The sequence below is a fragment of the Wolffia australiana genome, chromosome 7 (assembly GCF_029677425.1).
Source record: "Wolffia australiana isolate 7733 chromosome 7, ASM2967742v1".
Lineage (NCBI taxonomy): Eukaryota > Viridiplantae > Streptophyta > Magnoliopsida > Alismatales > Araceae > Wolffia > Wolffia australiana.
The window spans coordinates 5,932,171-5,958,865 of record NC_135841.1 but is presented as its reverse complement, the minus strand read 5'-3'; the positions used below and the strand labels follow the sequence as shown (position 1 = coordinate 5,958,865).

The following is a 26,695-nucleotide window of genomic DNA, read 5'->3' as shown; positions in this document are numbered from 1 at the left end:
ATCTCATCCGGCGGAGCACCCGCCATCATCATCTAGCGGAGCAATCCCCATCTCATCCGGCGAAGCACCCACCATCATCATCTGGCAGAGCACCCGCCATCTCATTCGGCGGAGCACCTGCCATCCCCATTAGGCGGAGCACCCGCCATCTCATACGGAGGAGCACTCGCCATCTCATCCGGCGGAGCACCCACCATCATCATCTGGCGGAGCACTCGCCATCTCATCCGGCGAAGCACCCACCATCATCATCTGGCAAAGCACTCGTCATCTCATCCGGCGGAGCACCCGCCACCATCATCTAGCGGAGCACCCGCCATCATCATCCGGTGGAGCGCCCGCCATCTCATCCGGTGGAGTGCCCGCCATCATCATATGGCGGAGCACTCGCCATCTCATCTGGCGGAGCACCCACCACCATCATCTGGCGGAGCACCCGCCACCATCATCCAGCGGAGCACCCGCCATCATCACCCGGTAGAGCGCCCGCCATCTCATCCGGCGGAGCACCTGCCATCCCCATTCGGCAGAGCAATCACCATCTCATACGGCGAAGCACTTGCCATCTCATCCAGCGGATCACCCGCCATCATCATCTGGCGGAGCAATCCCTATCTCATGAGGCGGAGCACCCGCCATCATCATCCGGCGGAGCACTCGCCATCTCATCCGACGGAGCACCCGCCACCATCATCTGGTGGAGCACCCGCCATCAACAGCCGGTGGAGTGCCCACCATCTTATCCGGCGGAGCACCCGCCATCTTCATTTGGCGGAGCACCCGGCATCATCATCCGGCAGAGCACCTGCCATCATCCGGCAGTGGAGTGCTCGCCATCTCGTCCTGCAGAGCACCCGCCATCCCATCAGGCGGAGCACCTGCAATCGTCATCCGACGTCATTTCAATAGGCGGCGGAGTCACCATCCTCGACGGCATCTTTTCCATCGTCGGCGGCGTCACCTCTACATGCTCTCGTTTCCATATTTCAAGCTGGACATGGATGCCCATGTTCCAGCTTGGGGGGGAGTGTTAGAGTACAATATGTAGGCCCGATAAGGGCATACCCGTGTAGGATATCCTCTTATATGAAGCCTTTATTGGGCTTCCATAATCTAGCCCAATAAGGGCCTCTATGAGATATTATCCCTCTCTCACTATCTATATCATTCTATCTCTCCTATTGGGCCTATATTAGCCCATCTACCATTCTCTCTATCACGTGCCCTATATAAGGGTTGTATGGAAACGTCACATCAATGACCTATGAGTTTTCCCTTTTTCTACAGTATGTATGTATGTGTGTATGTATGTATGTATGTATGTGTGTATGTATGTATGTATGTGTGTATGTATGTATGTATGTGTGTATGTATGTATGTATGTGTGTATGTATGTATGTATGTATGTATGTATAGTATGTATAGTATGTATGTATGTGTGTAGGTATGTATGATAACACCCTAAATTCGGTCTTTATTTCATGCTATTAGCACAATTTTATGCATTTATAGAGCTTAAAATGGGATTGTTATCATCTATTCACATGAAAATACTGTTTTCAAGTGATTTTTGATTCTTTCCTAATTTTCTGTTAATTCTATGAATTTTAAGGGATTTATTTGAGCTTGAAATAATTATTTTTGAATGAAAATGGCAAGTTTAATATTTAATTTCGAGATTTATCAGTATGGGGATGAATCAGTGAATTTTCTAGGATTTTTTACAATTTTTTAGGATTTTTCTGAGATTTATTTGAAGAAGAAATGCATTTTTTCTAAGAAAAAAAGTATATTTATAAGGAAAAAATGAGTATTAAGATTATTTTTGAACTTTGGAGGGCCTTTTTGTAAAATTTTATTGCAATGATACCCTCAAAACAGCTCTCGATAGTAGTTGCAGGCGTAAAGATATTATTTAAAATATTCTAGGGTTTTATTGAAATTATTTAATATATTTTTTAATGTTTTTAGGAGAAACCAGAGGAGAGAGGTGCGCAAGGGGCATATACACAATTACTTTTGGGCGGCGTCCAGTAGCAATTCCGGCCTTTTTAAAGGACTTTTCTGCAAAAAAGAGAATTCAAAATGCGCCAGCCAATGAGAGAGCGACACGTCATGGCGTGTTAAAAAAAGAAATGAATAAATAAATCAATTTTATCTACATTGATAGATAAAAATTAATTACTAAACGGGGGTAAAATGGTGATTTTTACCATGTAACCTAAGTATAAAAGCTAAATTTTGAGAGGGGGAGCTCATTCTTGATAGTGTTCTATCACAGCTGCAAGACAGAGAGGAGCTCCAGCTTGGATCGACCTATTTGATACTTTTTCCTTCTTTGTATTTGAACTTTTGGTGTATTTTGGATGTTGTTAGTTGAATTTCTTAATCTTTCTTCTTGATCCCTGTTTGAACTTCTAAATCGCTTGGTTTGAGCGGAATGTAAAAGCCTTGACTAGGATTTAGAGGAGAAATGGAAAGATTTCCTAGCTATTCCAAGTGCATATAAAAGAAAACTATAAAAAAAACTTATAAAAGGGTTAACATTCTAGGATATTAAATTTTCCATTTCATTATCCAATAGAGTAGTTATTACTGAATTGTCAAACCTAAAGAACCAACCAAAACACGTCTAAATTTTCTTCCTAATCTCTCTAATTGAATTCTTTGATCCTTTCAATTGGATCAATTAATTCAACTTAGAGCCCCTTATTTCATCTACTCCTCTCATCTCTTCTACCCCCCCCCCCTCCAAATTTCTCATCTAATTAGGGTGATTTAATCTCTGTTGAAGATTAAATTAAACCCAATTAGGTTCAAATTATTCAAGAAGAACATCAATTGGATTCCTTACTAGCTTCCCTTGGACGACACTCGTACTTATCACTACACATCTTAAGTAGAGTTTTTATAAATTTTATTGTATAAGCTAAAATTGACAACGACAAGGTTTAAAATTTCATAAAATTTACCCCTATTTTTGGCTTATCATTAATATAATGCATATAATAAAATTCATGCTTAAAAAAATCAGCCGGTCTGAGATTCAGAGTGATAAACAAAAATTTACTGTAATTAAATAGGTTAATTATTATCATTGTGTGGAATCACTATATACAATAATATTTATTATAAACCCTCTATCTTAAGATGTGCATGATGGGTGGAGGGGTAGTCCATAGGGAGGCAGAGTTCAAGGATTTAATTCAAGCAATATAGAATGTAGTTATAGTAGATTTAATCTTGATTAGATATAATCTTCAGATATTAGCGTTTGAATCTTCAGATATTTATAATAAACCCTCTATCTGTAGCAATCTAAGGCATTTGATCCTTTTGGCCTTCTCTCTCTCCGCTTTTGGAAAATTTTATTCGGACGCCGCCCTATAAATATTTGGATATAAGCTCCTCTGCTCTTATTTCACCAGGAAATTTGCAAAAAACCCCTCTGTTCTTCCAAAACAAGTTAAAATACTGAAAACTTAAATAAAATAGGAGATTTACGCCTACAGAAACTACCGAGAGCAGTTTTAAAGCCATTTCCTTCATTTTCTCCACTAACTAATTTATAGAAAAATTAGTAGAAATCAGGAAAATTTCGGAGAATATACCAAAGACAAATTTGTTTCATTTTTAGTATGATAACATGAAAAATAATCATCAAAATGCAAATAAAAATACAATACGTATGAAAGTTATACTATGCAAATAAAAATGCAAATGCAAAGTTATACATGTTATCACAGAGCTTATGAGATTTTTCAGAGACTAAATGGCAAGTAAAATTCAGCGGCACCCTAAGAGTATCAAAGAATGTGGCTGCTCTAGTTTACAACTCAACTTGATCAAATTTTATTTTTTAGAACATAGCTTATTTGAGGAAACTATATTTACCCAAAAAAAGGTTTTGTTGGCCTATTAACTTTTATCCTAGTGCTTATCTTGGCTATAATGTAACACTCTCTCATTTTTTATATTGAAGAAATCCATTCAAAATCCTCTGAAAATCCAAAAAAAAATCGAAAATTAAGAAAAATCATTCAAAAAATATGTAATTAAGCTCTAAATTCATCGACAGTATCATTTTCGTTTCCTTGATCTTTGTCTCCCCTAAAATTGTAACTGAGTCTTGTACCTTACAGTCACCAGTCACCCACCCTGGCGGTCAAATAATAATAGGATGAAATCATTTGTACCCCACGTTTGTAGTGATTTACACTAAGTTCACAACTGCCATTCGTTGGTGACATCACCGGTTCAATCCAGCCCTTAAAACAGAAACGAAATGACATTCAGGCTAAAGATGCAAAGGTAATATCTCTTTGGGTGTTATTTATTCAGCTTTATGCTAAAGTGATCGTTTGATCTTTAACCCACTGCCGATGAATGTAAAAAATCAATGTGGTTAAGTCATTCCTACAACTAATCATAGATGACCACATCACAAATGAAAGATAAACAGATGACCTTTTAATACAAGCACCACTTTTAGCTGAAAGAGTATCTTGCAGAAAAATCCATTAAAGAAGCCAAGAAACAAGTGGAACGAAGGTATTTCTAGGAGATGTTTCCTTTACTTTACAAAAGACGAGCAATATATATTTACAAGATCCTACATCTAGAGATAAGGTAGAAAATTTTAACTTTTGCCGAAGTAAGAAAGAAGTGTAGCTCGTCCTCCACCATCATCTTTCACAGTTCTTCTCTGTTTCTTCAAATCTTTACCATCCAACGCAGGAGAAATAGATTTCTCTACTCCTCTCTTCTTTGTGATTTGTTCCTCTTCTTCCTTCGGCTTGATTCGAATCTGAGTCTTACTCTTCTGCACCTTGTCTAGTAGATCCACATGAATTATCCCTTCTGAACTTTCATCCTCCTCTTTCTTAACATCCTTCACATTAAATAAATTAATTAAAATTCAACAATTAAAATTTTTTAAAAAATCCTTGGCACCAACCTTGAACGCATCTCCAGGAGCCAATGGTTTCTTAAAGAACTTAATGATAGAACCCTTCTCAGGAGGTTTAACCTGTACCTGCAAATTACAGATTTAACAATTCGGTCTCAGCAACTAGACCCCGTTGAGTGGCCAGCCCAGAAGATTTGGCGGATGGATGTTAGTTTAGAAGAGGTCTCTTTGCCTCTCTCAAGGGTGGAATATTCAGATGGGAAGATTCAGGAAGGCTCTTCGTGGAGCTATGGGACTTGGGGCTATATCGTAATGAGATTGTTTTCAAGGGAGAGCAGGTTCACCAGATGGTGTTCTTCACAAAGTAGAGGCTTTTGTTTCATGCTGGTTTAAAAAGGCGTGATATAAATAGAGTTAGAGTAGGCTTTTGGGTTGATTTCCGATCTTGGGTGATCTTCCTTTTTCCTTTCAAACAAAATAGTCCATATGGGATTAATCAGGAAGATAGATTACCTCCTTGACACACTCTGGCCCATCGAGTGATGTTTTACCCATTGCCGGTGTCACTGGATGCCACACCTGGTATTTTAATGTTAGACTTTAATTTCATGACGATGAAAAATAAGTAATCACTCTTACAAGATCAGGCCCTTCGTAGGGGATGGCGACGGAATCTGATTCTGAGGCCGAACCATTTAACCAAGTATTGATTGATGATTTGTCTCCCAAAATAACCGGCATTCTATCTGTAGTTGAAGGCAATATTAGAGTTAAAATTAAAAGAAATATGAAAAATTCCTTTCTTTTCTCTTTCATATTATTCTGGCATTTTAAAGGACGAGGTTCTGGTTAAACTAGATCATCATAAATTTATCAGAAGATGATACCAACCGTGGAGCCATTGAAGCTTTGACGAGGATGAGGTAGTCAATATTGTAAAAGTATAAATACTTTCTCCTGCAAGAAAGAAGATCGTTAATGCCTGATATTCCTCGATCTGGCAGAAATCCCCATTATAGAAATACAAAAAAGACTATAATATGGGCACAAATTACTAAAACTGGTTGGTCTATCAGAATTTTGGCAAAAAGAAACCTCTTAAAATACCATTAAAGAACCCAATCTGAACTTAATTCCAACACCAAATGTAGTTTATTTTAAAAATAAGAGCTTCTTAACCTTCAGCGTTATGCCAACAATCATAAAGAGCAGCAAACACAAGTGGTCTTCCGTCCTTGAAATAGATGTAGTATGGCTGCTTCTTTGACCCATCTTTCTTCCACTCATAGAAACTGTAACCAAAATTCTAACCTAATCAGAAAGTTATCACCAAAATCGCGGAGGTTCATTAAGTTTTACAAACGGCCTCTTGAAAATTAGAAAACTCCGTACTTTCTAATTAAAAATTATTATCATAAAATTCAACCCAAAAACTGCTCCTTTTCAGTTGTTCTTGAGACTCTTGAAAATAAGAAAACCTCCCCAGTTTCTGATAAAAAAATCATAAACATCCAACCCAAAAATTGGGATTAAAAATAACTTTTGATTAAAAATTATTATAAAAATCTAACCCAAAAATTGCGCCATTTTAGTTGTTTTCGAGACTCTTGAAAATAAGAGAAACTCCTCACTTTCTATAAAAAATTTATCATAAAAAACTAACCAAAGATTGCGCCTTTTCAGTTGTTTTCGAGACTCTTGAAGATAAGAAAAACTCCACTCCTTGTATTAAAAAAAATATCATAGCAAATATAACACAAAATTGCGCCTTTTCAGTTTTTCTCGAGACTCTTGAAAATAAGACAAAACTTCCCCAAATAAAAAATAAGAAGACGTTCTAAATAAAAATTTCTGACTCTACAAGTTAAATAGAAACAGGGAAAGGGAAATAAACAAAAAAAAAATGCAAAACGTGCCCTTCCATTGCCACAAGGCAGCGATTCTTCGGCACAAGTCTACGAAACGAAGGCTTCTCTCTGATCGATTCTGACCGCGCATTGAACTGCAATTCATAAAAAAAACCATCAAAATTATAAACAGAAAAAAGGAAAAATAGATTATAAACCATCATCAAACATCCGTTCAAACTCTCGCAGACAAACAGAGAGGGACGGATCGGCACGTCATCCGTCCACAAACCATTCTGAAGTAGTCGGGCTTATCGTTCTTGCTGGTGAAGCTGGGGACGAGCCCCCATCGCATGCACGTCAACACGGGCATCGTCCCGTCATCTTCGTCCTTCGTCGTCCGTCTCGCCACCACGGGAAGGTACGCCCCGGGCGAGAGATTGTAGGAAGGACGGAACGTGGCGAGATCTGGGCCGTCCGATCCTCCGCCTTCCGCTAGATCGACGCCGCAGGCATTGGCCACGTCGTCCGGTCTCAGCGTGCATCGACCCCTCCCACACATCTCTCTCTATCTCTCTCTTTCTTTCTCTCTTTCTCTCTCTTGCCAACGCGGGAAAGATGAAGTTCAAGGCGGTTCTTATAGACTTATTAATGGGTCCGGATCTTGCCCAATAACTGGTGTCCAATATTTAGTTTATTTTTCTTTTTTGGTTTGATATGGGTTACTCACTGCCCATCAATCTTGGGCATTTTTTTTTCCCTCTACTTGGCATGTCTTGGTAAGAAGAGAAGAGAGAGTGAGTCTAAGATTGTAACTGCGAAGTTGATGAAGACGGCATTTAGGGTTTAGAGTTTAGGATGTTTCCTGTATGGTTCCCTTTGCATGGTTGTTGGCAGATACCGAAAAGTAGTGTGTGCATGTCTGATATCCATCAGAGTTCGGATAAAATTCAGACAATCTCAGATGCTAGTATCTGATATTGGATGGATATCTAATATTTTGCAGGGATATTTGAATGGATATCATATGGCCCAAGATAGTGGCAGATGATGGTACTAGATATTGAAACTTTTATCAGGATACCCAGTATTGGAATCCATACTTAATATCAATATCTGATGGTAATAAAGCTCTTGTTGACAAGGACTAAAATTGTCCCATCTTCGTCTAATGATTTTAACCTGATCGCCATGATTGAACACTGACTAACTAACTTCGCGTTGATTAAAAGATTCATATAAATAAGAAGATGAACATAATTAATATATTCATATTTTGCGTCATATCCGATTATCGGTAAAGCCGGATACATAGACATATAAAGATACTATATGTCGCCACTTTAACGACCGATAACGGAATATCGGTAAAGCCAGATATCTGATTACCCATATCTAATATCAGAAACAACACTTGTCCTGATATCAGTGTTGGGTTCTAGGGCCTCCACCTAGATGATAAACTAATAACAATTTGCAGCAGAACACTTAAACAAAATTTTATAACATAAAAAATATATGAAACCAATCACATTGGCATGGATCACATTAGTGATTCCTTCAATCCTCAAACAAGTCACGTGGAGCCTCCAAAAGTATCCACACAATCCTCATCACATTGTATATCCTCCTTCACCTCAACGTAGCTCCGTTCACCCTTCCCTTGGGTAATCGCGGAACAATAATCTGTTGTCAGTGTGTCGCGAGGACCGTCTGCTCGGTCAACCTGACGGCCTTCCAAGCAGACTGAGGTGCACATTGCACCGGCCTGATCGCGCAGCCCAGGGCCCTCGTCGCGCAGCTCGTCGTGCAGCAAAATAGCACGACCACCCCAGTCGGGCTGCATCGTCGTGCTTATCATATTCAGAGTCGCCTGCGCCGTCCTAACCGTACCGCTTATCATATTCAGTGTCGACCGTTCGCTCGTATTGCGTCGACTCTTGTATCCTCTCTCTCTCTCGCCTCACCTCCAACCTACGCCATTACGCTCCTGCGCCGTGTCACCGCTGCCGGTCGAGCCAGCCGTACCCCTGTACAGCACGTCTCTCACTGCATTAGCCTGCACCGGCACTTGCACTGACGGAGATCACGACAACGAGCGGCGCTACAGACGAGGTACATTGTCCCTTTGCTCTTTCGTTACATCATCTCTTTCAGAATATCATCGACTTCACTCTACTGCGCTCGGGTTAGATTAGGTGAGAGCATTTATCGAGAAATTATGAATTGAGTGGATTCTTTGGTACGGGTCGAGCTCGTACGTCACGTGCAACCATCAACGGGAAAATCTTTCGTTCGATGCGATAGTCGCCATCGTTGCTCCGACAAGGGTCAGAAAGTCACCGTCACCGTCATCGGCCATCCACTCGAACCTCGGAGCCCGGCGAATTTTCTCCACGAGTGGGAGCCTGCACGTACACTCCTGTAGGAATTCACGTCATCACAAAGCTACATCTCCTAGTGAATTACTCATTGGATGGAGACATCGACAACTTCCGACATGAAACCAGACTAAAGTTTAGGTAAGGGTTAGGTCTTTGCTAAATACCCGAAGCGGACAGGGGCCGTAAAACCATGCTGGCAAGCCTCTATCTACCTCCTAAATAGACATGGACTTTCTGCTCTTTTTGTGCGAATTTGTGCGAATTTTTCGTTCTGTTCGGTTTTCCGAACAGAACAAAAACAAATTAGAACAGAACATCGCACAGACCCGTGTGCAGTTCTTTTGTTCGCTTTGTGCGAATTTTGTTCATTTTTGAAAAAGAAAAATAGAACAAAGAACAAGGCCGTGTGAGATTTTGGTTCTTTTGTGCTAAATTTTTTGTTCGCTTAAAACGAACAGAACAGAACGACCACGTCTACTCCTAAACCATTATCCAAGCCTAATTCAGTGTCAAATTTATTATTATTTTTTTAAAAAAACAAGCCTAGTTCAGTGTCCTATATATGTATATATGTGTATAAGTAGAAGAGCAAGAACAGGTAATTTGGAGATTTGATTGTTGTGGCGATGTCAGCTCTGCAATTGCTGGCGAGGAGGGTGGGGGGGCGGCGACGGAGGCTCTACTGCGAGGAGCAGAGGAGATGGTGGGCGAGGCCCAACTCGTCCAGGGGCAAATCTCCTCTCCGGATGACGCCCTTGGCCGGCGGGGACGAACGCAAGTCCGAGTGGTGGGCGGTTGACGGCGAGATGCACGAGATCGGCGATCACGTCCCGCCCAGGGAGCGCTTCGTCATCCCCCGCGATAATCTGCCCAACAAGCGCAGGAAGCAGCTGCGGGAGCAGTTCATGCGCCGCACTCGCCTCGTTCTCAGAGACACGGTGGGTTTCGTCCTACTCAAAATCGCTTGTTTTTTTTTTTTCTCTTTTTTTTGGGGGGATAGTTGTGTGCGTTGTGCTGTGTTCTTGGTGGGTTCTTCGTTTCTGCTGGGAAAAACTTCGGTTTTTTTCCCCGTTGAAAAACGCTTATTTATTTGGATTTTATGAGATTTTGGTCCTGTCCAGAGACAGATGGGTATTTTATGACAATTGGGTTTGGCCGGATGTCAAGAGTTTTTGGATTTCCTCCTATCTTTTATAACCACTATAAATTTGAATGATATCTTTCGTCCTTGCGAGAGCAATCTTATTGCTCTGATTGAGTTATGGTCTAGTATACCATGTTCTTGGTGGGTTCTTCGTTTCTGCTGCACAAAACTTCTGTTTTTTTTTCTGATTGGAAATGCTTATTTATTTGGATTCTATGAGATTTTGGTCCCATGCAAAGACAGATGGGTATTTAATAACAAATGGATTTGGCCGGATTTCAAGAGTTTTTTGAGTTCCACTTATCTTGCATATTCATTATAAATGTGTATGATTTCTTACATCCCTATGAGAACTATCTTATGTCTCTGATCAAGTTATGGTCTATTATAGATTTGGAAAATCACAGTCATCCACTTGCTACCAGTTTCTATTGCTTTCTGATTTATTTAATTTTATGTTTTCTCTTTATAATTCCTCTTTGCTATTTTATCAGCTGCATTGATATCGCTAGAATGACCCTTGCCTCTTTTCTTGATTTTATGTTTTCTGAATTAACTGAGTGCACTTGTTTTTTTAACTCTCATTGGGTACGAATTAACCGTTGAATTTATTTGGAGATTTCCCATCTATCTCTATGCAGCTGAAGTTAGGTGTAAATTTTTTGGTCTCCATCTATTTGTATTATTCTGTAGACAATTATCATCCAACTTTATTTTAAATTTCTGATGTTCTTGGTTTATCACTTTATAGGAGCAAGAATCTTGGTGCAAACGGTACATGGAGCTCTATCAGGAACTTAGAGAAAACTGGGAAAGGCTTTACTGGGATGAAGGTTATTCCAAGAAGATTGCTAGTGAGCATGCCACCTATGAATCCGCTGAAGATGATGACCAAGACTTCTCTCCGTATAGGTATATATTCATCATTCTTCATACTTTTAATTGTTTAATATTTCAGAATCTCATGATATGGTCCCATCCTGCCTTTTCAGGCGAAAAGAAACTCGTCCCGGCCAAGATAAGGTATCCCCCATTGACAACTATTTCAATCACACTTATTGTTTTCCTCGTGATTTCATTTATATTATTTCACAATATTTTGCCATTTTCAACTATATTCAGTAATCTTTGTAATGTGTGGATGTCGTCTGGGTGTAATAACGTAAAAAGGCGGGTGTAATTTGCATGATTCCATCTCCAAGGATGCAGGTTTTTTTCATATTCGGAGACCTGCTTTTGAGTTCTTACACATAAAATTTGAAACAGTAAACCGTTGTGCTAAAGCCAAAAGGATCTTGAAATTCAATATTGAATCAATTCGTTTCTTCTCATATTCTTCTGAAGTTTCTGAATTTTGACTGGAATAGTTCGAATTCAGTTTTAATCGGTACCTAAAAAATTAACGTTATTTTTTCTCCAAATACCTATCGATACCTTGGCTTTTCTAGACTTTGCCCCTGTTTTGTGGAGACTTGACCTTCTGGCCTATAATCGAGTGATTTAATCACATTTTTATGGACAATTATTGTTTCAATTCTACCATTTGTTTAACATGGATTGTCAAAACTTTGTGCTAGGACCATGGACCCCACGGAAACAGGGCTGCTGGTTCATGGAGCCTGGTAGGTCAGATGCGGGACAAGTTTGAGCATGACAGAGAAAGGAGGATGAGAGAGAAAGGTGAGATGAGGTCACTTTCTCATGGTTTGAAAATAAAGTTTGTTTGAAAAAAATCCTGTAAAAAAGTTTCATTTTTAAATTTATGCTACAATTATTAATATTCTGTATATATTATTAATAATTGAAGAAGATTACTCGTGGATTTTGGTTGAACATGATAGAGGAAGGAGAATGATATAGAAAAATGAGATGAGACCATTTTTTCGTGTCTTGTAAAGGTTCGTTTTCAAATTATTTAAGAAAAAGTCTCGTTTTGTTTTTTTCAGTACAATCGGATTGCTCGCTGACTAGTGAGATTTATATATTTTTTCGAAAGAAACTAGTGAGATTGATTGATACTTGAGGAGTACTTGCGGGTTTTATTTGACATAACAGAGGAAGAAGAATGAGAGAGAAAGTTAACCTTTATTTTATAAGACCACTTTCTCAGGGTTTGGAAAAAAATGTTTTCGAGTAATCCTTGAAAAAATAAACCTTAAATGTTTTTCTCTTCATATTTAAATAAGATTAATTGTGGATTAGTGTTATATATTACTTAACGCATGCAGATTATTTGTTGATTTTTTTGCATAATAATGCAGCATTTGCCCCAATGCGTGGGAGAGAGTATGGGGACCCAGCTAGGTTGGAGAACAGACGAGGGCCGTTGGATGCTGAGAAGTTCTTCCCTTGAAATCTTTTTGCGTCCATGTTGCTGTCTTGATCTTGGATGATGATTTGCTAAAAGGGTCCAATCTTCAGGCAGGTGAAATTTTTTGGCCTCATGAGTTTATTGCAATGGGATTTCTGGCTAATGAGTTTTCTGGGGGGGGCTTGTAGTTTATTGCAATCCCATAGGAAAGGAAATAGATGTATTCAGATTCCCAATTTTGTAACATATGTAGAAATTTTGTTCTTGTTTTTGAATCACAACTTTCCGTTGTCTTGTTGGCATTGAACTTATGTTTATCTTAAAATTGGCTCAAGCCCTCGAATACTTAAGTATGTTCAGTTAAATATATTATGTAATAACATAACTTATTTTGCAAAGTTATAATTGAAAAATGACATAACGTTCGATTAGATATGTTTTCCAGAAAAAAAGTGTATTTTGTATACTGTCCGGCATTAAAGAGAAGTCACTGCTTGTCAGATTCCATTCAAAAAATCCAGAAATGAATATGTACCAATACTCATGGAATACATGGAATCAATTTAGTGCTAGAGATTATGATTAAATTAACTTTTTTTATCAACAAGTAATATGAGTTTGGTGAGTTAGTAATCTTGTTTTATTTTTTAAACTTGGAATGTTTGATTCCAAGTTTAATCATTATAAAATATTTTATAATAATTTGATGCATCATAAATACATACACTTAGTGGCATAATTCAGTATAAAACATTATAAAATATTATCAATTAGACAAATGATATATCTATAGAAATACACAAATGTTCAAGAAAAAGAAAGAAGGGACACAAGGAGAATGTTTCAATCTCTTAGCTGCAACCAGGTTCTCACAAGAGTGATGCAGATAAGTGAGAGTAAGGCATTGGGTACTCTTCCATTGGGTTCCCAAAATCTTCATTTTATTTACATGATCAAAAGTTGGCACTCTTTATTTAAATGAAAAAGTACTAACATGAATATAGTTTAACTTACTATTTTCCTTGCCATTATATATTTGCATTACATTTTCTCTCTCCTTGCTTAAAGAAAACAAATGATCCACCTGTGATTGGGTCGCATATTTTGCTGGCCCTTAGATGGCCATTCTGATCCAGTTTTAGATCTAATTAGATTGCCTGGATGAATCACTTAACGTAAATATGAACTGATGTAATAATCGGCCCAAAAAATGAGGATTTCATGGGTCTGCTATGGATATGGTGCAAGTGCATGCGCCATATCTTAGGTGGGTGTAAATGATGTGCATTGGGAGTTCATGTTGCATCATTTTACATTTCATTCAATGTGCAACTCCGGCAATTCATAAACCCTGGATTGATCAAATTGAATGAACGCAGATGTTAGTTCAAAAAACATAAAAAAAACCGGGAATTAAGTGAACATAAACATGATGAATGAATGTGAAATGAACGGTAAAAGTGCATTAAAAAACAAGATAAATTATACGCATTATAACCGATCGTCTTGTGCTTGCCTAACTATATAATCGGTAAATCTCATCTGAATTGCATAATTCAGCTTAACAAAACCATCAAACCTGTCTTACGTCGATGAATATGCCTTCTTTTATGAAATGATGCACGGTTAAATACGTCCAAATAATATCAAGTTGCAAACAATGTTTCAAGCACATATCGTACGCTTGAGTATTTTTTTTTAAATAGTAATTTTAGAACTTCAGATGGACTCTTACAAATGTGTTTACTTGATATTTGAGTTTCGGTGAAAATAGTCGAACATGTGTTTAATTCCTCCACTTGAAATGTTTTTTAGAGAAGTGAGGTTGGTTGAGATGTATTGAGATTGAGACGAATTCAAGGGAAATTCATAAATCAATTGAATTGATTGATAAGTTCATAAGGGTTAAAAAATCGATATGATCATGCTATTTGAACATTGAATTGATTGACCTATTTAAACTCCGTCTGTCAAAGAATTGGATCGATTTCCATCATACTATTTCTCATTAATAATAATTTAAAATTTTAAAATCATCTATTATAGAATTTTATTTTAAAATACAATAAGATATTTGGATTCCTTTGCAGCTATAAAGGAATATTGCATTGCATTGACCGAAATATTTAATTTTTGATGTGCTTAAGATTTCGTTGAATATAAACTTTAAGTACACATCTGTAGTTTACATGCATTAAAGTTAATTACTCGGAAATGAAAAAATTGAACAGCTCATACATGGTTTTATGCTACATAATGTTTTGTTCCATGGCCTAAGACTTTATGTGGAGCAGTTTGCATCTAATAACTCAATGACTTCATAAATTAAAAAATATCATAAAATATTGCGGTCTAAAATGACATACAAACGTATTGACAGCTATTTAGCTCCATAAAAACTAAAATCAGGCATATTCTTCCCCTTGCTATTTCAAGTCATTGAAATATACAGATCTCTTGGTTAAAAGAGTTTCATAGTCATATTTCTTCAAGTATAGGAAAAGTGAAGAATGAAAAATATCTGATATCTTCTTCAATGGGATATTTGAAGGAAATTTTATAAAATTTAGAAAACAAAACCCAAACAACTCCAAAATCAAAGTTAGAGTTTTAAGTATCCTTTGACTAAAATATAACAAAGGATTATGAGGATAAAATATCAAATTTGATTTTATTATTTTCTTTAGATCCACAATTTCTGACCACCCTAAAATGAACCCTAAAGTAAGATATAGGTATCAAATAATATAATCAAATGTTCTTCATTTTTCCAGTATCAAGCTCAACTTTTCTACGATAAATCATTATCGTATATTCTGCTGCGCGAATATTTTATATCTATTCACCATCATCATAACATTTGATCCATCTCTACAAATCATGACACCTATCCAAAAGTTGATTAGATCATGCCACAGCAAACTTAACAGATTTTTTAAGTACGCAGGTTAACAGGTCTAAATCTATTTCGACAATGCAATCCTTGCGAAAACCTAGCAATTGAATCTTCAAGTATAGTCATAAAAGTATACATAGATAAAAATAACTAAAATTTACACAAAACTAGATAATGATGAGAAAAATACAAAAAATTCCTCAAATTCTTACAAAAACATTCATCAGGTCTTTTACCTCTGATTAATATGAAACCATGGTAAACTGTAGGACACCTGCATGACAAGAAAATGTAACAAAGTGGTTCTAACCCTTATCTTTCTCAATATGCGAACCACTTTATTCAATCAACCATATGTTATAATAGCATTTGAGTTGGGATGGTTTTCTCTTCATAAACTAAAACTTACATAATGAATCGAATTTACCAATTAACTTATTTCATCAAGACAAAGAGGTATCAGAAGTCTTACAAAAAAATGCATATAATGCGATAGTTTTGCGTGTTTTCAATTATCATTCCATCTCATCATATTTACGGCATTAACAGAAAATCTCATCTCTCAAGAATTAAGCAGCCATCATTTTCTGTCTAGAGAAACTTATTTCCTTCTATTTTGGCGTGGAAGGTAAACGGTGAGTCACATCAATATTAAAATGTGTCCACACATTTATTCAAATAAATCCTGATGTCTAATTTTAATCGAGATGAAGCTGCTTCGTATTCTACACCAAATAAATAACGATATTTTTACCTAGACGATGATGCAGGGGAATTATCTTGTTTGCCCTTCATTCCTTCAACCAAAGGGGTAATTCTATCAGCCTAAGTTGAGAAAAATGTTTCATCACATAAATACTGATATCTAATTTACCTGAGATGAAGCTGGATAGTGCTCTACATCAGTAATAAAACCCTGAGCATCTAGCAAATAATATTTAAACTTCTGCTTTTACCTAGATGATGTTGCACAAGGATTGTCTGGTGGGCTCTTCATTCCTTCAACCAAAGGTGAATTTCTCTCAGCCTAAGTTGAGAAAAAATATTTCATTGGGCTGAGAATTGTCACTTGATACTAAAGAGGTTAAAAGAATAATCATAGATAGCCCATTAGAAATAATGGAAGGGATAGTGAAGAGATATACTTGAATGATAAAACCCAGGATGGTCGCGAAGATCAGGAGGTGGCTCGTTGTCGCATCCATTTTGTAGCTGACCATTTCTCCCCCTGAAGAACTTCGCATCCGCCGTGTAAGCTATTGGGGTCTGTGCTTCCATCAAGGCCCTGCAAACGACGAATAATAACATAATTAGAAGAAATATGGAGAAAAAGAAAATCAATGTATTTTTCGCCAAGGAAAAAAAGGAAAACGGGAAGAAGCAGAGACCATGCCCCAGAAGAGCACAGCGTCCCCCCTGATTGGTTTCACACAGACCCCCTTCACCTTCTTCCCCCCGCAGCTGCATTCTCGTTCTCCAGCCTAGAAAACAAATAACTTGCTGTCAGACAGAATGATGGGGAAGAGAGATAGATAGATAGATAGATAGAGAGGGAAAGAGAAGAAATATGAGCATAGAGAAAGAGAAAGGAGAGAGGGGGAAAGGGAGAGGGAGAAAGAGTCAGAGAAGAAAGCTAAGCACAGAGAGAAAAGAAATATAAGCTTAAAAAAAGAGAGGGAGAAGAGAGATAAGCACAGGGAGAGAAAGAGAGAGAGGGAGAACAAAGAGAATCGCAGAGAAAGAGAGGAAGAGAGAGAGAGAACGTTTGAGAAGATAAATAGGCTCAGGAAAAGAGTGGGAGTTGAGAGAGAGAGGGGGGATTTTAGTCTAGAAGCTTGAAAGTGTGAGAGACTGAAATACTTTTGAAAGCATGGAAACTAACCATGGGGAAGTAAGTCTCTCCTCCTTCCAGGGTATCGCTCAAGTACATGAGCATTGTGGCAACCCGTTGGCCACCCCTCTTTTGATTGTGCTGCATAGAAAAATAAAATTAATTTTATAATTCTTAAATTCATAATTTTGAGCGAACATTTGGCATGTTCATAATACGCTCATGCGCTTGTAATGTTTAATAGAACGCGTAATTAATTAAAAAACTGAGAATTAATCGGGATTCTTACTGTATCCGAGAAGTAATCATGATGGGGCCGGTAATATTGATCTTTCCCGTATCTGAAAGTGAACGAATATCCGCGTATTAAAAAGGTAAAAGAATAAATTCTCATAAGAAAATTTCATACGAGGGCCCACCTAAGAATCTGGATGAGCTCTCCATTTTCTACCGGTATTTGGGCGTAAACAGCTATTCGCTTTTCAATTGCCTGATTGAACCAATGATTAGATCCCATCAGCCAAATCAACTTGAATTACTGAAATAAACTAGTTTCTAAAAGAGAAACGAGCTTCTTGAAGATGGTTCGGGAAAAAAAATTTCCTAATTTTTGAAAAGGAATTTCTTTTAATCTTTTTACCTTAACGATAGGGTATTTCCTCTCATCAGAAGTCAGAAACATCCCAGAGCTAGTACGAACATCGCTCTGGATCCCCTGAAACATTTTAAATAATAAAAATGATGACAGTTCATCAGAAGACATCTATGTAAATATTGATTACTTGCCTTTCCTGTCTTCCAATCAACGACTGTAGAAATTGTCAGTCGTGGGGTTGCAATAGCTTTAAGGTATTCACATTCCTGTAAAGATGAAGAAGTTAAATTGAAATTTGGATGCTTCCGTGGAGTATTCTTCAATATAAAATAATTTCCCACAACTGAAAAAAGTTTGAGAAGTGATAATTATGATGCCGGCCATGAGATCAATGAGTCGCAAGAGATTTTTTTGTACACGAAAAAATGATTATTCGCAAAAGAAAAACATATAGTACCACCACGTAATCACTGTGTAATGAATGATGTGGGTCTTGATTTTATTTACAAATAAATCATCAAAAATAATCCGCTACATGATTTGATGTTGAAATGAGGGGATTAAATATTTTAAGTGTTCAATAATATGCGACATAACACCACAAAATCAGAAACTTAGCTGTAGATTCTTGAGACCATGCCATTAGACCACAAGTTTTACAACTTGATTAGCGTTTTCTCGATTTATTAATCATATTTAATCTAATTTTAGAAAAAAATCATCATCTGAATTCAGAATTAAACATTAAACAAAAATAAAAAACTAACTGATACCTCGGCGCTCAGAAAATTATGGAAGACTGTGATCCGCGGTGACCAGCTGATTACCTCTGGCTTTATCTATTAATCAACAAAAAAAATTGATTAATCGTCTGACGATGAATGGTGATATTTAACCGCCAAAGAAAGCAAGAAAACATGCGTGGATAAATAAATATGAAAATACCATCACCTAGAGATTTCAGAATTTATAATTTCAAAAGAAAATCTCCATCAAAGCCAAGCAAAGGATCAGAAATTTAATGTATGAAAGAAATCTCCATCAACCAGAAATCCATCAATAGGGAAGATAGTAAATGTATAATCAAGGTCTGATAGCAGTAGCAAATCTCCATCATAAATCTCTGAAATATGAAACATGAACGTTCACCTTTACCTTTTAACTGATTAGCATCAACTCATGACTTTATTTAATTTATTAACTTTGACTATATGTAAACAACTATGCAGTGTTGAATTTGACTTTATAAAGTTAAATGCCAAGAATAACATACCTTTCAGAAAATTGCATGACCACATAACATGTTATGACGTAAAACCTCTTACATTATTACATAACCACGTAATATATCAGGAAAGTTCCAAACAAAATCAGATTCGGAAGCTCATTCTGAACTCATTTTTTAACCTTCAGAACACTGGGGCATGCCTTAAATAGTCGTCATGTTTGTTTCTTTTAATAAAATTTATTAGCCTACGGTAATAAGCTCCAGTTGTTTTACCTAATATTTCTAATGAAACAATAGGCTATAGGTTTCACATTATTTTTTATTTGATCAAGCATTGAGAGAATTAAAGGGAAGTCTATGTCTCAAACGGAATCTTTCTTTTAAGTTTTGTGACTAGGGAATATATTACACAATTGCCAGTCTACAAGGTCCTCAATGTATGTCAAGTTGAAAAGAACTACGAGGAAAATTTACAACACATTGAAACACATGATGTCACAGGGATCCTCTAGGATGGGAATTATACTTAATACAAGAGTTTTTATCATCTACTTTAAGAATTTACAGATACCCTTTTTTTTTAAATCAAGAAGATATATCCCAAGACGGATGATACAGTGCTGAATAGATTGTATATGAAATAAATAAGAATAAAAAATATAATAGAGGAATAATAATAGTCTGACACCAGTGGCAGAAGAAAAAAGTGTTTGTAAAATAATGCTGAAAAAGAGAGGATTCTCCTAAGAATCTGACCCGCAGGTACAGGGAGATGCTAGGAAAAGCATTTTTACAACATCCTATGTTATAAAACTATTATTTTTAGAAACTGTTAAAAGACATAAATCTCAAAACGTGTCTTTTGGTTCGTCATATTGAAAATATCAAGAAAAATGAAATGCAAATAAGACTTCAAGCAATGGCACCAAAGGATCAAGCTTAGTCTAAATGACTTTCATTTCGCCAATTAGATACGAAACTATAGCGCCTTCGAAGTCTGACATACATTTCCAAGACGAAGTAAATGCGCCTCAGGGTCATTTGCCCAACTGAAATCATCTGCCACGATAAAAGCTCCCGTGAGCAGAGTTAATTTTTATAAACCCAATGCAATCAAAATCCACTGACCGGAAACTTATTCTCACTGGTTCTTGCTAAGAATACATGAAAACGTTGTTCCGGTAGAGATGACGAGTGAGAAGTTGTGGTTTATAAAAAAAATTCAAAAAACAGTTTGCATTTTTCTCATCAAGAAGGTGAGCTCACTATGATCATAACAGACGGGATACAAAAGTAGAATTGAAAAATCAATGCAATCTTAAGAGGAAATAAGCGTACGAGGAGCTTCTTCCAATCGCTTGATGAATGCTAGCTGAAACATGCCACCTGCAGTATGGTCACAAAAAGGAAAATTATTCGGTGGAAGGGTCTTAGAATACGCCAAAGAAATTTTGCGTTGTCTAATACGCATCACATCCTTCCCATGGTATACAGAGAAGTAAGAGTGAGGCCAGAAAATGGAAAATAAACATCTCGATTTTGGATCCTCATCAGTTTGAATTAACCTTGATTATAGATATTCAAACAAACTAAGTATTGATGTTTCGTAAGAAAAAAATGACAAGATTCCGTCTGTTCTCGAGAGCAATAATGTATCACGTCCCACGATTCACGATTTCTCGAGTACATTCCATGAAATATTTCGTCCAGTAACATCGATACTTGCCTAAAGTTCAACTGCGGTACTTCACGTTCTTGGCACGTCCGGAAATGCATCACCTAAACTTATCAATTTATTCCCACTCCATAATTTAGAAGCACAAGATGACCATTTCCAAACTAGCAAGAAGGATTACAGAAAGGCGGCGGAAAAATTCACAAAAGCACTGCGACATCGAAGTTTCTACGGTAAATTAACGAGCTCCAAAGGCTAAGCGGAATAGTTTTACCAACCGATCATCATCCCGACGGCGACGAACGAAAGCAGGCCGAGGATGAACCTGGTCCGATCCATGATCCAACACGCCAAATATCGAATAAGAGAAGTCGAAGACGCAGTTCCTCGCCCGGTCCTGCGGTCAAAAAAACACAATCCGAATCCCAAATTGAAATCCTTGCCGATCTGTAGACGAACACTTCCAATCAGATCTCGTTCAAATACCGCAAATCTGAGCTCGGATCTTCGTTTCCTTCTCTTCGCCCTTGATCCAGCAGAGCTCGCTCCCGAGTTTGGATCTTCCCGACGGGCAGTAGTGTCGAGATAGAGACCTCTTATAACCGTAACCTGTTGACCGAGCGTTGACCACGTTAGCTTTCTTTAAAATGCCCGAAATGCCCCTTTTAAGGTTCTGGACGGATGACGATCCATCTTCCGTCCCGTCTCTTGCCTTCTTCAGTCCTGACCTCGGAACTAAAATGGAACTAAACTGCAGACTCTGTGATGGATGACGATACGTCACCCATCCCGTCCCTTGCCTTCGTCAGTCATGATCTCGTAACGGAAAGGAACTAAACTGCAGACTCTGCGATGGATGATGATATGTCACCCATCCCGTCCCTTGCCTTTGTCAGTCCTAACTTTGGAACTAAAACAGCAGGAAACTGCGTACTCTGTGAGGGATGACATCAGTCCCCCGTCCCGTCCCTTGCCTTTGTCAGTCCTGACTTTGGAACTAAAACAGCAGGAAACTGTCCCCCGTCCCGTCCCTTGCCTTTGTCAGTCCTGACTTTGGAACTAAAACAGCACGAAACTGCATACTCTGTGACAGATGACGATCAGTCCCCCGTCCTGCCCCTTGCCTTCGTTAGTCATGATCTCCGAACAGAACGGAAATAAACTGCAGATCCGTGATGGATGACGATACCGTCCCGTCCCTTGCCTTTGTCAGTCCTGACTTTGGAACAAAACAAGGAAACTGCATACTCTGTGACGGATGACGATCAGTCCCCCGTCCTGTCCCTTGCCTTCGTCAGTCATGATCTCGGAACGGAAAGGAACTAAACTGCAGACTCTGTGACTGATGACGAGACGTCATCTGCTCAAATTAAAATTGAATGGAACTGCAGACTCTGTGATGGATGGCTAACCTTAATGTCATCTCGTCTCATTCCGTCCACCATCCCAGAGACAATTTCACCTGCATCCTTCTCGACCAGTAGGATTAAAAGACTGAAGACGGTTGTCATCCCAAATTGTAATCCACTTCCCGGTGGACGGATGATTGTACTAAGTTATTTATGTTGTTCCATCTCATTATGCATGTGCTTCTCAGCCCATAAGACAAAAAGGCAGATGATGGATAGTCATTCCTTTCATCCCAATTTGTCATCCATCACAAAGACGGACATATGACTTTACTAAGTCATTTCCATCATTGGTCATTGATCTGAGATGACTGATGGATCTTCCTCCGTGATTAGTCATTTCCGTCGTCGGTTCCATCCTCTGTTATGGACAAATGATTCAGACGAAGGAATGGTGATGACAAATAAATGTGGACAGATAATGATGATCATCCAATCGAAAACACATCCCTAGACTGGATGACTACACAAACGTTCTACAAGCCAGCAAAGAAGTTGGATAATCTCAACATGGTCAACAATGCACTGACCAACACGTTGACCGTCAAAACTCGTTGGTCTGAAATACCCAAAATGCCCCCCAGTTAAGGCTCAAGATGGATGGTGACGATGATGAAATGTGGACAGTTGACAATGAGAGTCAAAGTGACATAATTTGCCTTAACCGGTTACTGAATGCAGTCAACCATCCACCAAAACCGTCTAATAATCTCAACACAACAAACAATGCATCGACCAACATGGTGACTGTCAAAGTTATTCTTCTTAAATACCCAAAATGCCCCCCATTTAAGGCTAGACATGGATGGTGACGATGACGGAATGTGGACAGATGACAATGTCAGTCAAGGCAACAGCCAATCCCCCGGAGGGATGACTGGATGGAGGGACTACCAAGTAGCAAAACTGTCTGAATAATCCCAACACACTGTCCAACGCATTGATCGTCGAAAACATTTCCTAAATGCCCCCCATTTAAGGCTAGACACGGATGGTGACGTTGACGAAATGTGAGCAGCTGACAACGGCAGTCAAGGCAACACCAAATCCCCTGAACAGATTCCCTACCAGCCAGCAAAGAAGTCTGATAATCCCAACATGTTGACCAATGCGTTGATCATCGAAGTCATTTTTCTAAATGCCCCCCATTTAAGGCTAGACACGGACGGTGACAATGACGAAATGTGAGCAGATGACAACAACAGTCAAGGCAACACCAAATCCCCTGGACAGATGACTGAACTCACTGCCTACATCCAGCAAAAAAGTCTGATAATCCCAACATGTAGTATGATAACCCCAACATGTTGACCAATGTGTTGACCATCGAAGTCTTTTTCCTAATTCCCAAAAAGGCCCTCATTTAAGCCTCAAGACGGATGACGATCCATTTTTCGTCTCGTCCCAGGCTCTCAACTGCAAATAGGTCCAATTATAGTTCTGGATCATCCGGGACGTGGACGATGGACGGGACGGGACAAGGTTCGTCCCATCCTACATCCGAAATCAGTGCAGGGATGCAGAGGGGATGGTTTTTTCGTCCTAGGATGAAAAAATCGTCTCGTCTGCGTCTCGACTTTGCCAGTCTCGTCCCGTTCGGAGAAAAACTGTCGCGTCCTTCGTCCCGGACGAAATATCCAATAAACATAGCTCCAAGGTCTGATTGAATTAATATGGATTTTTAGAAATTTTTTAGGCAAATATGGAGGAGAGAGAAAGTGGAGGGACATATGTACAATTACTTTGGGGCTGCGTCAGTTTGGGTGCGCAAAAAAAGCAGAGACTTTGATGCAAAATGTCAAGGAATTGATATAGCGAATCCGACGGATTTCCCTAAAAAGGTTAGAAAATCCATATTAACTCAATCAGACCTTGGAACTATTTTTATTGGATACTTCGTGCGAGACAAGGGATGGGACGGTTTTTCTCTGGACGAGGTGAAACTGGCAAAGTCAGGACACAGAAGGGACTATTTTTTCATCCTGGCTGTGTCCCTTCCGCGTTCCCTCCGCGTCCCTGCACTGACTCTAGATGTCGGACGGGACAATCTTCGTCCCGGCCCGTCCATGTCCCCGACGATCCGTAACTATAATTGGACATGCTTGCAGTTGAGAGTTTGGGACGGGACGAGAAATGGAGCGTCATCTGTCTAGAGGCTTAAATCAGGCATTTTTTGGGCATTTAGTAAAATGACTTCGATGGTCAACGCATTGATCAACATGTTGGGATTATAGGATTACTATGAGTGAGGTTTACTTCACAGTCATTTGACAACCTGAACCCATTTACATATATCATATGTTTAAATTCACAAATAGCCCTTCTTTCTTTAGGATGATGCCTAAATAATTTAAATTTGCATTCATCACACATCCATTATTATATATTTTCATCACTATTGTTCCGTTATTATTATTGTAGCTAACTTTAGTAAATAATTTATATGACATTAATTTTGGTTGATTACATGAATTAGTTTGAGTCTTTTTTATTGTTCAATTCATTTTTGGTTTGCTTGTCCGTTTGTTATTGAAATTATGAATACTGTTTATTTTTATTTATTTTAATAAGCATTTAAAAAGGAAAGAAAGAATTTTATACTTCTTGTTCATAAGTAACACAAAATATACTTCTTTAATTCTTGAATGCTTGTCATTAAAGAATTTCTATATTTTTTAATTATAGATCTCTATGGAATTATTTCATCTCTTCTTTTTAAATCCTCTGTGAATTAGTCTACAACACCAGATTGGGAATTTAACTGTAATTTTGTATGGCAATAAACAATAAAATATTTTTTCCAACTGTCACCTTTCAAAATTAAGGTGCCAAACCTTTGAAGTATAAAAGTTTTTTTGTAATGGTCTTTTGAAAGTTATAAATCATAAATTATTATTTAATAACTGCATTTGTTAAATTTTCTTATGTTTTCAATATACTATTTTTATACAATTTCTATGAATATCTGATACCATAGTATTGGTATTATTTGAAACAGTGGAAATTGTATGATTGTTGAAACTAAATTATGTCTTTAAATTTTATTTTTTCAAATTTGAAATTGAAGTGCAAAGAAAAGAGGATTAGAGACAAAGGATCGTTAGAAACCTGCTGATATCATGAAAGAGGTAAGGAGCTGTAATAGGTGCTTGTTAAGATGAATCAACAGAAAAGGATTTAAGACGTCTCTAATTTAGAAATATTCTAATAGTATTGTGAGAACAGAGTGCATATTTTATGTGTAACTTGAATGATTTTTTGGTTTTGGCTAAGGATCGTATGGATTGTAGTGGCTCATTTTGGCTGGATTACGAAGTCATGTAGGATCGTTCCCAACCAGGGTAAAATGTTGTCTCATATTAAGAATAGAATTGTGAACTAATAACTGAATTTTAAACAAAAATTAAAAAATATTTTTAAAACATAAATTCAAGCCCCATATTAGTTTTTTGTCATTATTCCAACATTTTTATTATATATAATACCTGAAGTCCAATTTCAAATCCCTGTGGATAAAGGCCTGAATTATATCTATCAAATTAATATATTTAAATAACTATTATTTATAATATAATTAGTTTTAACAACGCATAATCTGTTACTCATAAACATTTGACATTATTGAGAATTTCTAGAAGTATTTTAGGACTCGTATTGGTTCATGATTTTGTCTCCATTTGTTAGACCAATCAAAGAATATATTTCAATAGTTATCTAATTTTTTCAAAATTTTAGCATGTAGACTATTATGTAATTTATGAAATCCTGACTTCACATATCACATTTATTTTAGTCCCCTATTTTGTGAAATTTCGGGTATGGTTGTTTTCATCACATTTATTTGTTATTTGAATGCAACTATAAAATGCCTTATGAGTGTTTAGAGCCTTTGGGTATCTCGATTAATATGAATATCATTCTCAGTGAGATAGTTATTATATTTTTCAGAAAATTATTGACTTGTTCATTATTTTTATTAGAAATATTATGAATTATTCATGGATATAGAATACTCATGTTTTAACTTTATTCATTTAAAAATACTTATTATTATATATATTTTTCAGATAATTTGTTATTTTATAGAATATTTATTATTTACTCGATATTGTGAGCGCTGTTCATGGATCTAATTTATAAAGCAGGATACACAGTTGTATGTAATTGGAAAACATGGCCATAACTTGAGCAGGTAGTTTCTTAATCAGTTGTCACTGAGTTGAGTATTTCAGATTAAAAAATAGATGTTATGAAATGTCCTTCTAATAACATAGATCATTGATGTCTACTATGAGCCTCCTCACTACGTGCTTACTTACCTAGTTACCTTATCGATGTGAGAAGTTCACTAAGTGAAGAGAGACCTTTGAGCTACAAACCATATTGTAAGATATCCACCATTCAGAGGTATATGACTAGACTCACTCACCAATTATATACTTCGTGCACATTTATTTAGAGAAACT

General features: G+C 37.5%; 3 protein-coding genes across 13 annotated transcripts; 1 reads left to right on the top strand and 2 right to left on the bottom strand.

The window, feature by feature from the left end:
* Positions 1-4,503: 4,503 nt before the first annotated feature.
* LOC144705490 (embryonic stem cell-specific 5-hydroxymethylcytosine-binding protein) lies at positions 4,504-7,364 on the bottom strand. 2 transcript variants are annotated; one of them, XM_078578196.1, is made up of 8 exons: positions 7,049-7,364; positions 6,826-6,911; positions 6,089-6,201; positions 5,801-5,866; positions 5,549-5,655; positions 5,423-5,488; positions 4,958-5,035; positions 4,504-4,891 (listed from the first exon to the last, which is right to left on the bottom strand). In XM_078578196.1, the coding sequence occupies exons 1-8, from the start codon at positions 7,316-7,318 to the stop codon at positions 4,640-4,642; spliced, it is 1,038 nt and encodes a 345-aa protein (XP_078434322.1). In that variant the 5' UTR covers positions 7,319-7,364; the 3' UTR covers positions 4,504-4,639. The 2 variants fall into 2 exon arrangements, with proteins under 2 accessions (XP_078434322.1, XP_078434323.1); XM_078578197.1 differs by having other exon boundaries at positions 4,504-4,882.
* A 2,384-nt stretch (positions 7,365-9,748) lies between these two features.
* On the top strand, positions 9,749-12,897 carry LOC144705317 (uncharacterized). Its single transcript, XM_078577926.1, has 5 exons — positions 9,749-10,078; positions 11,036-11,196; positions 11,277-11,307; positions 11,862-11,964; positions 12,546-12,897. Exons 1-5 carry the CDS (start codon positions 9,767-9,769, stop codon positions 12,635-12,637), a joined length of 699 nt encoding a protein of 232 aa, XP_078434052.1. The 5' UTR covers positions 9,749-9,766; the 3' UTR covers positions 12,638-12,897.
* A 2,681-nt stretch (positions 12,898-15,578) lies between these two features.
* LOC144705316 (prolyl 4-hydroxylase 1) lies at positions 15,579-21,411 on the bottom strand. 10 transcript variants are annotated; one of them, XR_013582025.1, is made up of 15 exons: positions 21,307-21,411; positions 21,099-21,217; positions 20,484-20,531; positions 20,152-20,204; positions 18,691-18,756; positions 18,109-18,183; positions 17,963-18,037; positions 17,742-17,812; positions 17,612-17,663; positions 17,374-17,463; positions 16,880-16,972; positions 16,637-16,776; positions 16,448-16,490; positions 16,246-16,288; positions 15,579-15,765 (listed from the first exon to the last, which is right to left on the bottom strand). XR_013582025.1 is itself a non-coding variant. In XM_078577923.1 (13 exons), the coding sequence occupies exons 2-12, from the start codon at positions 21,157-21,159 to the stop codon at positions 16,669-16,671; spliced, it is 792 nt and encodes a 263-aa protein (XP_078434049.1). In that variant the 5' UTR covers positions 21,160-21,217; positions 21,307-21,411; the 3' UTR covers positions 15,579-16,490; positions 16,637-16,668. The 10 variants fall into 10 exon arrangements, 2 of the variants coding, with proteins under 2 accessions (XP_078434049.1, XP_078434051.1); XR_013582020.1 differs by having other exon boundaries at positions 16,366-16,518; positions 21,307-21,410; XR_013582022.1 differs by having other exon boundaries at positions 16,448-16,518; positions 21,307-21,410.
* Positions 21,412-26,695: the final 5,284 nt, after the last annotated feature.